The 14062-nt window shown below is 49.4% G+C and overlaps 2 protein-coding genes and 1 pseudogene across 2 annotated transcripts in view; all 3 read right to left on the bottom strand.

Annotated features, from left to right (window-relative positions):
• The window catches only part of CHID1 (chitinase domain containing 1), a 192907-nt gene that overhangs the window by 63839 nt on the left and 115006 nt on the right, over positions 1-14062 (bottom strand). The window lies entirely within an intron of this gene.
• Positions 226-1873, bottom strand: LOC147528505 (inositol 1,4,5-trisphosphate receptor-interacting protein-like 1; annotated as a pseudogene).
• Positions 9874-11403, bottom strand: LOC147528506 (inositol 1,4,5-trisphosphate receptor-interacting protein-like 1). Its single transcript, XM_086612788.1, has one exon. It carries the CDS (start codon positions 11401-11403, stop codon positions 9874-9876), a length of 1530 nt encoding a protein of 509 aa, XP_086468914.1.

Here is a 14062-nt window from a genome sequence, read left to right on the forward strand (position 1 = left end):
CTCACCGAGGGAGGGGCGTTTCACATCCTCACCCATCGCCAGCGGGCCGGGCTGCGCAGGGACTCCAGCTTTGGGTTCCGCGGTCGGCGTGCCGAGCATTTGTACCGCTCCTTTGGTACTGCTCTCTTTTTATGAATATTATCATTGTTATTACTCTTTTTTCTTTTTTTTTTTCCCACTGTTTTATTAAATCATCCTTATCCCAACCCACGCGTTTCACTCTATTTATTCCGATTTTCTCCTCCATCCCGCCAAGGGGGAGGAGGGAGCGAGCGGCAGCGTGGTTGCTGAGCGACTGGCTGGGCTCAACCACCGCAGTGCCTGAAGACCTCTTTCACTGTCTCTAGCACAGCAGTCCTAGAAGCCGATGTTGCAGCTTCAGGAAGTCACACAGTGCCCTAATGTGGGCGGCCCGATCCTGCGCCAGACACTGGAAGACGTTGAGCGGCTCCGCCGTTCGGAAGGTTGGGGGCAAGATTATCTCCTCGGGCACTTTCTCATTGCCAAAGAAGAAGTGGTGGAGGCATTTCTGCTCCAGGCGGATGCGCAGGTACCCTATGATATTCTGCAGCTGCGGCAGGAAATCCCTCCTGCACCAACTTGACACGGGTAAAGTGGTCAGGAGGTGCATCACAACAGTCTTCAAGATAGAGGTGGAAAAGGCGGTGCCCTCCAGGATGTGAGCACAGACTTGCAGGCATTTGAGGTGGCAGCTGTTGCGCGGGGCCCATGTGGCCACGTGCCTGAAGAACTTCACCTCTGCCACAGCGTAGCTCTCCGGCCACATCGTGTCTGGGTTGAAGGTGTCCTCTGTACTCCAGCTGCTCAGGAAAATGTCCGAGTCGCCTTGCTGCACCCCAGGCATCATCTCAATGAAGAGGGTTCTCCCGAAGGCATTTGTCAGCTGCAGCTTGCAGGAGCGGCTGGTGGGCAGCACCTCCATCTTGTAGTGACGCGACTGAGGCACGGACGCCCAGACCAACCTCACAAGGTTCTGGAGCCAGATGGCAGTTTTGTGCACGTTTAGGTAGGAGCCGCTGCAGAGGGTGTCTCGGAGTCTGGGCTCCTGATTTCTCCTCAGCTCCTCCTCAGGGTGGTGGACGAAGCACAGCATGTTCTCCGCTAGCTGCTCATCTGTGCAGGTGCACACTTGCTCCACACGAATGCGGAAGTTCCTTGCTGGCCCCACTCCCGCATCACTCAGCTCCGGATGGAAGGCATGCCCACGGGGGGGCTTGAGGGGCACGAGCATGCGGTAGGTTTTGTCTTCCTCACAGGGACTCCAGCCTTCGAAGGCACTGCCCACCCCGATAGGTGGTTGCAGCACTGGGAAGAAACTATTCGACAAGAGGTATCGGAAGAAAAAGATGAAGGCGCCTACCAGGTCATTCACTAACTGGCAATCTTTGTCCAGGTTCTGAACTGGCCACTGTATGCGCTCCTCTAAAAGCCTTCCCAGGTGATTTCTGTCATCACTGTCGTCGTCTTCTTCCTCGTCCTCTACCTGATCTGTGTCGCTGCTAGAGCTGTCCTCTTCACTGCTCCAGTCAGGCTCACGCCTCCTTTTTTGGAGCAGCCAGCAGAGCCCGAAGAGCAGGACCAGGACTCCAGCAATAGCCCAGAACTGCCACTGCTGCAAGGCAGCAAAGAGCAGGGCTCCCCAGGGAAAGCTGCTCTGCCCCTGGCTCCGCAGCTCCTGGAGCCTCTGCTCCATCTTTTCCAGCAGCTGAGTCATCTGCTGGCTCAGCTGCTCCGCACACCGCTGCACGCGCTCACGCGTGGTCTCACCCAGCTCATCACTGACCACATGCGTGGCAAGGATGATGCTGCACACGAGGCACGCGAGGCACACGAGGAACGTTCTGGCGAACATGGTCTGCAGGAGGGAGAGAAGGGAGTCAGTGGGGCTGGGAGGGAGGGAGCCGGCGGCGTGGCAAACGTGGACGGGAGCCGCAGGGAGCTGGGAGCAGGGAGGAGAGGGAGCGAGGCAGCTGGGAGGCAGCGGGGAGGCAGCGAGGCCGGCGCCCAGCCCCGGCGGCAGCGGCGGCACCGTGCCCTGCCCCAGGCGCTCCGTGAGCGGCCGGGCCCTCGGTGCGGGGCGAGAACCCACCCCCGGGGGCCGCGATTCTGCCCCGGCCCTCGTCCAGCCCGACCTCCCCCGCGTGTGCACTCACCGCTGTCCCAGGACGGGACTGGGGCTGCGCTGCCCGCTGGCCCACCTGGTCACGGCCCCCACGGGGACTCGTCCCGGTGATGTCACAGGCGCCAGAGCGCGTCACAGACACGCCCGCCGGCCCCACTCCGGCTCAGTGACTCACGGCTGCCCCGGGCAACCGCAGCCCGGACACCCACGGACACCCACGGACCGCAGACCCTCCCGGCAGGACAGGGCGCGCAGGGGCTCCCGTTACCAAGCAGACAGAAGCCCCCGCAAACCCTCACCAAACAGAAAATCGGGTGGCGTGACCCGCGGATGCTTTGCTCCTTGAGATCCCATCCCGTGAGATGTTATCGGCTCCCTCGGTGCCGGCCTCCCAGCTTGTGGTCGAGGGTGTGCTCTTGGTGCCTTCGTGAAACCGATGGCTGGCTGGTGGTGTATATCGTAGAATCATTGCATCGTAGAATCGTAGATTCATAGAACGGTTAGGGTTGGAAGGGACCTCAAAGATCATCTGGTTCCAACCCTGCTACCATGGGCAGGGACACCTTTCACTAGATCAAGTTGGTCAAAGCCCCATCCAACCTGGCCTTGAACACTTCCAGGGATGGGGCATCCACAACTTCTCTGTACAACCTGTTCCAGTGCCTCACCACCCTCAGAATGAAGAAGTCCTGTCACTACACACCCTTGTCAAAAGTTCCTCTCCAGCTTTCTTGTAGGCCCCCTTCAGGTACTGGAAGGCTGCAATAAGATCGCCCCGGAGCCTTCTCTTCTCCGGGCTGAACAGCCCCAACTCTCTCAGCCTGTCTTCATAGGAGAGGTGCTTTAGCCCTCAAATCATCTTCGTGGCCCTCCTCTGGACTCGCTCCAGCACTTTTTTAAGCCACTTTTTTTTTTGCGACTCACTCGTCATCACCCACACTGAAGCAAAGGCATCCATCTTAGGGGTGATGCTGGTACCGCGGCTTAACTACATAAGAGAATCAGCAAACACTTGTGTGCTTCAGGGATCCTGATGCACAGCTCAACAGATGAAACTGAATCGGTCTAACAGTCTAACAACTCCACAAACTTCTGCTGGGTTTTGAAATGGTTTAATCACCTATTCACCTCTGCTGAGGCCTGAATGTCGAAGAGTTATACAGCTGCTGATTAGATTAGTGGTTTGTTAAAACAGTAGTACAGTTGCAGCTTCTGAGATTTAAAAAAAAAAAACCAACACGCATTTCTGTGCTTCAAAAACATCCTTAAGGTTTCTACAAAACGTTTAGAGACCCTATAAAAGACACACACATTTCTCACTCTAAACCACCTCCCAAACAACGATGTTAACGATACGCTTTCTTTTAAGCAAATGGAATTCTCTCCATGAATACAGAGTTCTATTTATAAGCTTGCAAAGGCAAACAGTATCCACATGGCAATGTTGAGTGTCCCGTCTGGCTCCTCCACTCACCTTTGCGACTAAGAGAGTTACAGTGTGAAACATGCAGAACGCTATTTTAAAGTCAACCTTAATTGAATAAAGCAAAGTACTATCACTTGGACTGTATTTAAAGCATATGTAATCAGACTTTAAAAGAAATCTGAATTAGAGCTAAAAAATACATACTCTAAAGCATCACTAACAATAATAGAAGAAAAAACCCAAAGGTCAGCACAAAGTTAGGTTCTGATTTCCTTCCTTTCAACACTTGCAGGACTACTGCTAGTTATATTAGAAAGCCGAGAACAACTAAAGGAAAACCAAATATTTTCCGAAGGAAAAAACGTGAGGCATTTAACGATCAAAAATAATTGACTTAAAATTACTGAGAATTTTCTACATCATTTCTTGAGCTTAAACCACTATAACGATTGAGTATTATTTTACAACAATTTTAAAGAACACGCGGTGACATGCAATCTGAAGTACAAAAAGTGCTACCAGCTGGTTGTTTTCTACACAGCACTAGCTCTGTGCAGAGGATGCAAGTCATAGTAAGCAATGCAGTGCAAATAAGATTACTATGAACTGCACATAAGCACGTGCCTCTTTCAAATGTAAGTATGTTGAGGCTTTTCCCAAATGATAGAAATAAGACTTGGAAAAGTCACTGAAAATCTACGTCATTAAGAGAAAAATATTCTTCATATGTTTTCCACCTAAGCAAGCTTTTTGGTGAAATGCAATAGCATAATACTGCTTTTAATTTAGCTGTGCATATTTTAGCAATCAAGCTAGATCTGCTTGTTGTAACAATAGAAAGTTCAAGAAATTTTATTTTTTCTCCTTCGCATTCACAGAACAGTCACCCTCTGGCCCAGAAAATGATGCAATAAACTATAATCATATGAATCAATTCAGTGAGCCGATTCTTGTGTGATGTCGAAATGATGCTTAAAGGAGCAGCATGAAGCTTAAAAAAGAAATAAATTCAGATTCTGTAGAGTATACCAAGGAGGAGGTGTACCGTATAAGTAAGAGGACTTTGCAGATGCCATTCATGAAGAGTATAGAATTGCTGCATCCTTATATCTGTCTCGGAAGTTCTGAGTTTGGCTGATTCTTTGCTAAATAATTTTATTTACGTTTCTGCTAAAAATAATGTTCTCTTCACCGTGAATTTCCATGCCATGTTTTATCTTCTTGTAAAGTGAAAGTAATATGACAGTATTGTAAAACAGAGCAAAAAAATGGATTTCATAGTAAGAATTGCTGCCCCATTAGGTATTTTAGTGAATCCCCATCCTGATTCAACAAGATGGTCATCACTATGGGAAGGAAGCGCTGGTAAATAGCAGGTTACACCTTTTATCCAAAACTAATCAGTATTCATTGAATAGCTACAGGATATGGATTTCATGCCTGGGTGCTAATATTTCCTTGAGCTAGTTAGGTCCAATTTTGACAAATTAAGAGATCTTAACTCTCAGGTTTGAGATCTCCACTACTTTTCTCTTAAGACTTACAAGTTCATCATCATAAAAGCTACAGTTTAAATGCTGAGTGCCTAAATTGGCCAAATACACAAAAGCTCATGACTGTAACGCACAAATGCACAGCAAGAAAAGATTTTTTTTAAAAAAAGCACAAATTATGCTGTTGGGAATTCAGGGAGGGGGGGAAAAATCCATTAAATTTAATCTGCCTACAGACTCTATGCAGCAGAAAAAATGAGAAGTTTACAGCATAGCAAGCATTTGATTTAATACATGGGAATTACCTCAGAAACTTTATTGGGTTCATCTGGCCTTTGTGACTACAGAAGTGATGTAGCAGCGCACAAGCAGAGAGGCTGACTGACCATCCATCTGCTCCTACTCATTCATTTAGGCCAAGCTGAAGCCACAGCTAGCCATCAAGCGAGGCATCATCATGTGTCTCCTGAGAATTTTGTTTCACACAACTCTTTTACTGTCTCTTGCATACAGTATTTTTTTTGCTGTCCATGTACAATAACTTAAACAGAGAGCAGTTTCTTATCAGAAACTGACAAATTGGAAATTAAGAAAAGAGAATCCTATCACTTGCATTCACCCCAACAGGAAAACATTCTTGTTTTTATCACAACTTTTTCTATCGTCTTGCTTGTTAGGAAATACAACCTTTAAAACACAAGTAAAGAACCAAAAAGAACACACATCCAAATGGAACAAAGTTGCTAATGGCTATTCTATTTCTTACAAAGATGCTTCAATTTTTGGCTTTTCATTGTGTCTATGCAATTTTTCTCTACATAGGATTTTTTCTACATAAGAAAAGCTCCCCTAATCCCTTTTCACACCTCATAGTGGCACAACACCCAAAGCCATATGGCTGAAGCGTACCATGTCCGTTGTTTCACAGCACATCCCTCGGTCTCCCACTGAAACCTTATTTTACTGGTTTATTTGTTACTTTATACTGTCCCAGTAAACTGCTTCTCAATGAAATAAAATTGGCATAAAATCCTTATATATAAAGGTGCTTGTTCTTGCAGAACAGGGATTCATTGTCAAAATTAAAGATGGCAGTTAGATACTATTTTAATAAAGACTAAAGGGATGCATTTCCATAAATTAGGACTTGAGACAATTGCTGAATATAATTTTGAAAATGTGGATTTTCTAGCTTAGTGCTATTCTGAAATACTTTAAATTTAAGATCAAATTTTCTTCTTCAGTAAATGAGCAAAACTTCACTGGACTCAACTGAAAAATAATCTTACATAAGGACTACAAAATCTGCCACAAACAGAATAATTTGAGAGTGACATGGAAAGATTGGAAGTTTTAATACCTAAGATAAGATCAGCAAATCAATACTACAAAGAGAAAAGTGTCCTTGGCACATCCAGAGAAACTTAGCCATTATAATTTTCAGTGAATCAACTGCTGACATTCTGGCATCTTTAAGCTACTTTTGAAGATTGCATTATGTTCTCATATACACAGAAATACCTATCTGACTCTCTATATAAAGAATGTTTTTAATTTAAACTTACACACAAATATATACATACAAATACATGGACAAACGCATACACAAAACCAGGAGTGGACACCTAACACATATAGGTTTAAATTTATAGTGCGAAATAGAAAACTATTTTACATTTGAAAGAAAGTAATCACAATACATCAAAGGGCATCACAGCCTGTGGATGAACCATCTGATTCTGACATTTTTACAGAATTTTTTTAAGCCATGCAGACTTTTCCTGAGTTCATGTATCTATTTGATAAAACAAAACGCTACTCAGAGATCCGTCTTCACAAAAGAAAATTAAGACCTTCCAGAATGCTTTAAGCACCATCTGCTTGGTTAAACCCTTATAATTTCTCTTAAGAAGCATTTCTGTGCTTCACAAACATCCTTAAGGTTTCTACAAAACGTTTAGAGACCCTATAAAAGACACACACATTTCTCACTCTAAACCACCTCCCAAACAACGATGTTAACGATACGCTTTCTTTTAAGCAAATGGAATTCTCTCCATGAATACAGAGTTCTATTTATAAGCTTGCAAAGGCAAACAGTATCCACATGGCAATGTTGAGTGTCCCGTCTGGCTCCTCCACTCACCTTTGCGACTAAGAGAGTTACAGTGTGAAACATGCAGAACGCTATTTTAAAGTCAACCTTAATTGAATAAAGCAAAGTACTATCACTTGGACTGTATTTAAAGCATATGTAATCAGACTTTAAAAGAAATCTGAATTAGAGCTAAAAAATACATACTCTAAAGCATCACTAACAATAATAGAAGAAAAAACCCAAAGGTCAGCACAAAGTTAGGTTCTAATTTCCTTCCTTTCAACACTTGCAGGACTACTTCTAGTTATACTAGAAAGCCGAGAACAACTAAAGGAAAACCAAATATTTTGGCTTTATCCCTCAAATCATCTTCGTGGCCCTCCTCTGGACTCGCTCCAGCACCTCCATGTCCTTCTGTTGGGGACTCCAGAGCTGAAATGCTTTAGACAAGTCCAGGTAGATGATGTCAGTTGCTGTTCCCTTATCCACCAATGCTGTAACCCCATCATAGAAGGCCACCAAATTTGTCAGGCACGATTTGCCCTTAGTGAAACCATGTTGCCTGTCACCAATCACCTCCTTATTTTCCATATGCCTTAGCACAGTCGCCAGGAGGATCAGCTCCATGATCTTGCCGGGCACAGAGGTGAGACAGACCGGCCTGTAGTTCCTTGGGTCGTCTTCTTTTTCCCTTTTTAAAGATGGGGGCTATGTTTCCCCTTTTCCAGTTGGTGGGAACTTCACCAGATTGCCATGACTTCTGAAATATGATGGATAATGGCTTAGCAACTTCATCTGCCACTTCCCTCAGGACTGGGAATAAGCCCAACTCTCTCAGCCTGTCTTCATAGGAGATGTGCTCCAGCCCTCGGATCATCTTTGTGGCCCTCCTCTGGACTCGCTCCAACAGCTCCATGTCCTTCTTGTGTTGGAGACCCCAGAGCTGAAGGCAGTACTGCAGGGGGGGTCTCACGAGAGCAGAGGAGAGGTACAGAATCCCCTCCCTCGACATGATGGCCACACTTTTTTGGATGCGGCCCAGGATACTGCTGGCTTTCTGGGCTGCAAGCGCATTTTTCCTATAGAACTGCGAACACCAAAACCTTTTCAGTCAAGTTGGAAGGGTTTTTTTATTTCTATCATGACAGTTTTTAAGCAGAACTTGTTTTTTCCACAAACTAGATCCTTAAACACTATACCAGAACTTTTTGGAGTCTTTCCTTAGGTTCATTCATTTAATTAACCTTCCTATCAGTCACCCATGAACACCGAATCATAGACTGCTTTGGATAGAAGGGACCTGAAAGATCATCTAGTTCCAACTCCACTTTCCTCCTTGAGACCAGGTGGCTCAAAGGCCCCTCCAGCGTGGCCTCAAACACTTCCAGATATGGAGCATCCACAGCTTCTCTGTGCAACCTGTTCCAGTGCCTCACCACCCTCAGAGTGAAGTTCTCCCTTAGATTGGAAATCTACCCTCTTTCCGTTTTAGGCAGTTGCCCCTTGTCCTGTGCTGCACAGGCACTGGCAGGCGCAGCGTTTGTTCCAACACGCCGTTTATTGACAACTCTGCACGGAGTAAAGCTCCCAGAAGGAACGGACTCTCTCAAAGAGCCAGGGGCGGTTGCTGCCCAGGCGGTAATGGGAGTCTCTGTCACAAGCCTCCTTGCAACGGCCTCTTGAGCTGCATCGGGTCCCACAGCCCAGAGCGTGCTTTTGCTGTGGCGGAAAGCTGCGGCAGCAATTCCCGCTGCCAGTTGAGCAGCGTCTTCTCCACGGCCTGCGTGCTCGGTTCTGCAGCACCAGCTCCCTGGGGAGTGCCTAGGATGAGTAGATTCTCCACCCGGAGCCCAGGGAACACACGGAGGCACATGAGCGGTGCCCCTCGCTTGGTCCCTGCACCGCCAGAGTTGCCAGCAAGAATTTCCGGGCCCGTGTGAAATGCCATACTGGCCGCAGCCAGTGCGAGGGCAAAGCAGGGTGACAGTCATCTTGGTCGCCACTGTAGTCATCAGGGGCTGCTGTGCTGGGGACACCAATGAGAGAGAGGAGAGAGCGGCCGCTCTTGGGAGAGGGCTGCCACACAGGCTTGTGTCTTTCCTTTCCATGTCCCGCCTTCTCCCTGCTTTTTCCCTCCTGTATGAGGGGGTCATCTGCTGTCAACTGAGAGCCCCACAAACACAGCTCTGTGTCTGTCCTGGGTTTGGCTGGGACAGAGTGAACTTTTCACAGGGAAACTGGGAGGGGGGCACAGCTCGGGCAACTGACCCCAATTAGTCAGAGGGCCATTGGATACCACCTGCCTCCTGCCCGGAGGATATCATTATGCCCGGAGGATATAATTATGCCCGGAGGATATAATTTGAGGGAGCTCACCGAGGGAGGGGCGTTTCACATCCTCACCCATCGCCAGCGGGCCGGGCTGCGCAGGGACTCCAGCTTTGGGTTCCGCGGTCGGCGTGCCGAGCATTTGTACCGCTCCTTTGGTACTGCTCTCTTTTTATGAATATTATCACTGTTATTACTCGTTTTTCTTTTTTTTTTTTCACTGTTTTATTAAATCATCCTTATCCCAACCCACGCGTTTCACTCTATTTATTCCGATTTTCTCCTCCCATCCCGCCAAGGGGGAGGAGGGAGCGAGCGGCAGCGTGGTTGCTGAGCTACTGGCTGGGCTCAACCACCGCAGTGCCTGAAGACCTCTTCACTGTCTCTAGCACAGCAGTCCTAGAAGCCGATGTTGCAGCTTCAGGAAGTCACACAGTGCCCTAATGTGGGCGGCCCGATCCTGCGCCAGACACTGGAAGACGTTGAGCGGCTCCGCCGTTCGGAAGGTTGGGGGCAAGATTATCTCCTCGGGCACTTTCTCATTGCCAAAGAAGAAGTGGTGGAGGCATTTCTGCTCCAGGCGGATGCGCAGGTACCCTATGATATTCTGCAGCTGCGGCAGGAAATCCCTCCTGCACCAACTTGACACGGGTAAAATGGTCAGGAGGTGCATCACAACAGTCTTCAAGATAGAGGTGGAAAAGGCGGTGCCCTCCAGGATGTGAGCACAGACTTGCAGGCATTTGAGGTGGCAGCTGTTGCGCGGGGCCCATGTGGCCACGTGCCTGAAGAACTTCACCTCTGCCACAGCGTAGCTCTCCGGCCACATCGTGTCTGGGTTGAAGGTGTCCTCTGTACTCCAGCTGCTCAGGAAAATGTCCGAGTCGCCTTGCTGCACCCCAGGCATCATCTCAATGAAGAGGGTTCTCCCGAAGGCATTTGTCAGCTGCAGCTTGCAGGAGCGGCTGGTGGGCAGCACCTCCATCTTGTAGTGACGCGACTGAGGCACGGACGCCCAGACCAACCTCACAAGGTTCTGGAGCCAGATGGCAGTTTTGTGCACGTTTAGGTAGGAGCCGCTGCAGAGGGTGTCTCGGAGTCTGGGCTCCTGATTTCTCCTCAGCTCCTCCTCAGGGTGGTGGACGAAGCACAGCATGTTCTCCGCTAGCTGCTCATCTGTGCAGGTGCACACTTGCTCCACACGAATGCGGAAGTTCCTTGCTGGCCCCACTCCCGCATCACTCAGCTCCGGATGGAAGGCGTGCCCACGGGGGGGCTTGAGGGGCACGAGCATGCGGTAGGTTTTGTCTTCCTCACAGGGACTCCAGCCTTCGAAGGCACTGCCCACACCGATAGGTGGTTGCAGCACTGGGAAGAAACTATTCGACAAGAGGTATCGGAAGAAAAAGATGAAGGCGCCTACCAGGTCATTCACTAACTGGCAATCTTTGTCCAGGTTCTGAACTGGCCACTGTATGCGCTCCTCTAAAAGCCTTCGCAGGTGATTTCTGTCATCACTGTCGTCGTCTTCTTCCTCGTCCTCTACCTGATCTGTGTCGCTGCTAGAGCTGTCCTCTTCACTGCTCCAGTCAGGCTCACGCCTCCTTTTTTGGAGCAGCCAGCAGAGCCCGAAGAGCAGGACCAGGACTCCAGCAATAGCCCAGAACTGCCACTGCTGCAAGGCAGCAAAGAGCAGGGCTCCCCAGGGAAAGCTGCTCTGCCCCTGGCTCCGCAGCTCCTGGAGCCTCTGCTCCATCTTTTCCAGCAGCTGAGTCATCTGCTGGCTCAGCTGCTCCGCACACCGCTGCACGCGCTCACGCGTGGTCTCACCCAGCTCATCACTGACCACATGTGTGGCAAGGATGATGCTGCACACGAGGCACGCGAGGCACACGAGGAACGTTCTGGCGAACATGGTCTACAGGAGGGAGAGAAGGGAGTCAGTGGGGCTGGGAGGGAGGGAGCCGGCGGCGTGGCAAGCGTGGACGGGAGCCGCAGGGAGCTGGGAGCAGGGAGGAGAGGGAGCGAGGCAGCTGGGAGGCAGCGGGGAGGCAGCGAGGCCGGCGCCCAGCCCCGGCGGCAGCGGCGGCACCGTGCCCTGCCCCAGGCGCTCCCGTGAGCGGCCGGGCCCTCGGTGCGGGGCGAGAACCCACCCCCGGGGGCCGCGATTCTGCCCCGGCCCTCGTCCAGCCCGACCTCCCCCGCGTGTGCACTCACCGCTGTCCCAGGACGGACTGGGGCTGCGCTGCCCGCTGGCCCACCTGGTCACGGCCCCCACGGGGACTCGTCCCGGTGATGTCACAGGCGCCAGAGCGCGTCACAGACACGCCCGCCGGCCCCACTCCGGCTCAGTGACTCACGGCTGCCCCGGGCAACCGCAGCCCGGACACCCACAGACACCCACGGACCGCAGACCCTCCCGGCAGGACAGGGCTCGCAGGGGCTCCCGTTACCAAGCAGACAGAAGCCCCCGCAAACCCTCACCAAACAGAAAATCGGGTGGCGTGACCCGCGGATGCTTTGCTCCTTGAGATCCCATCCCGTGAGATGTTATCGGCTCCCTCGGTGCCGGCCTCCCAGCTTGTGGTCGAGGGTGTGCTCTTGGTGCCTTCGTGAAACCGATGGCTGGCTGGTGGTGTATATCGTAGAATCATTGCATCGTAGAATCGTAGATTCATAGAACGGTTAGGGTTGGAAGGGACCTCAAAGATCATCTGGTTCCAACCCTGCTACCATGGGCAGGGACACCTTTCACTAGATCAAGTTGGTCAAAGCCTCATCCAACCTGGCCTTGAACACTTCCAGGGATGGGGCATCCACAACTTCTCTGGACAACCTGTTCCAGTGCCTCACCACCCTCAGAATGAAGAAGTCCTGTCACTACACACCCTTGTCAAAAGTTCCTCTCCAGCTTTCTTGTAGGCCCCCTTCAGGTACTGGAAGGCTGCAATAAGATCGCCCCGGAGCCTTCTCTTCTCCGGGCTGAACAGCCCCAACTCTCTCAGCCTGTCTTCATAGGAGAGGTGCTTTAGCCCTCAAATCATCTTCGTGGCCCTCCTCTGGACTCGCTCCAGCACTTTTTTAAGCCACTTTTTTTTTTGCGACTCACTCGTCATCACCCACACTGAAGCAAAGGCATCCATCTTAGGGGTGATGCTGGTACCGCGGCTTAACTACATAAGAGAATCAGCAAACACTTGTGTGCTTCAGGGATCCTGATGCAAAGCTCAACAGATGAAACTGAATCGGTCTAACAGTCTAACAACTTCACAAACTTCTGCTGGGTTTTGAAATGGTTTAATCACCTATTCACCTCTGCTGAGGCCTGAATGTCGAAGAGTTATACAGCTGCTGATTAGATTAGTGGTTTGTTAAAACAGTAGTACAGTTGCAGCTTCTGAGATTTAAAAAAAAAAACCAACACGCATTTCTGTGCTTCAAAAACATCCTTTTCTACAAAACGTTTAGAGACCCTATAAAAGACACACACATTTCTCACTCTAAACCACCTCCCAAACAACGATGTTAACGATACGCTTTCTTTTAAGCAAATGGAATTCTCTCCATGAATACAGAGTTCTATTTATAAGCTTGCAAAGGCAAACAGTATCCACATGGCAATGTTGAGTGTCCCGTCTGGCTCCTCCACTCACCTTTGCGACTAAGAGAGTTACAGTGTGAAACATGCAGAACGCTATTTTAAAGTCAACCTTAATTGAATAAAGCAAAGTACTATCACTTGGACTGTATTTAAAGCATATGTAATCAGACTTTAAAAGAAATCTGAATTAGAGCTAAAAAATACATACTCTAAAGCATCACTAACAATAATAGAAGAAAAAACCCAAAGGTCAGCACAAAGTTAGGTTCTAATTTCCTTCCTTTCAACACTTGCAGGACTACTTCTAGTTATACTAGAAAGCCGAGAACAACTAAAGGAAAACCAAATATTTTGGCTTTATCCCTCAAATCATCTTCGTGGCCCTCCTCTGGACTCGCTCCAGCACCTCCATGTCCTTCTGTTGGGGACTCCAGAGCTGAAATGCTTTAGACAAGTCCAGGTAGATGATGTCAGTTGCTGTTCCCTTATCCACCAATGCTGTAACCCCATCATAGAAGGCCACCAAATTTGTCAGGCACGATTTGCCCTTAGTGAAACCATGTTGCCTGTCACCAATCACCTCCTTATTTTCCATATGCCTTAGCACAGTCGCCAGGAGGATCAGCTCCATGATCTTGCCGGGCACAGAGGTGAGACAGACCGGCCTGTAGTTCCTTGGGTCGTCTTCTTTTTCCCTTTTTAAAGAGGGGGGCTATGTTTCCCCTTTTCCAGTTGGTGGGAACTTCACCAGATTGCCATGACTTCTGAAATATGATGGATAATGGCTTAGCAACTTCATCTGCCACTTCCCTCAGGACCGGGAATAAGCCCAACTCTCTCAGCCTGTCTTCATAGGAGATGTGCTCCAGCCCTCGGATCATCTTTGTGGCCCTCCTCTGGACTCGCTCCAACAGCTCCATGTCCTTCTTGTGTTGGAGACCCCAGAGCTGAAGGCAGTACTGCAGGGGGGGTC

Source organism: Tauraco erythrolophus, chromosome 6 (assembly GCF_009769465.1).
Source record: "Tauraco erythrolophus isolate bTauEry1 chromosome 6, bTauEry1.pri, whole genome shotgun sequence".
Lineage (NCBI taxonomy): Eukaryota > Metazoa > Chordata > Aves > Musophagiformes > Musophagidae > Tauraco > Tauraco erythrolophus.

Coding starts and splice junctions, on each gene's coding strand:
- LOC147528506 (XM_086612788.1), bottom strand. CDS start 11,403: ATGTTCGCCAGAACGTTCCTCGTGTGCCTCGCGTGCCTCGTGTGCAGC.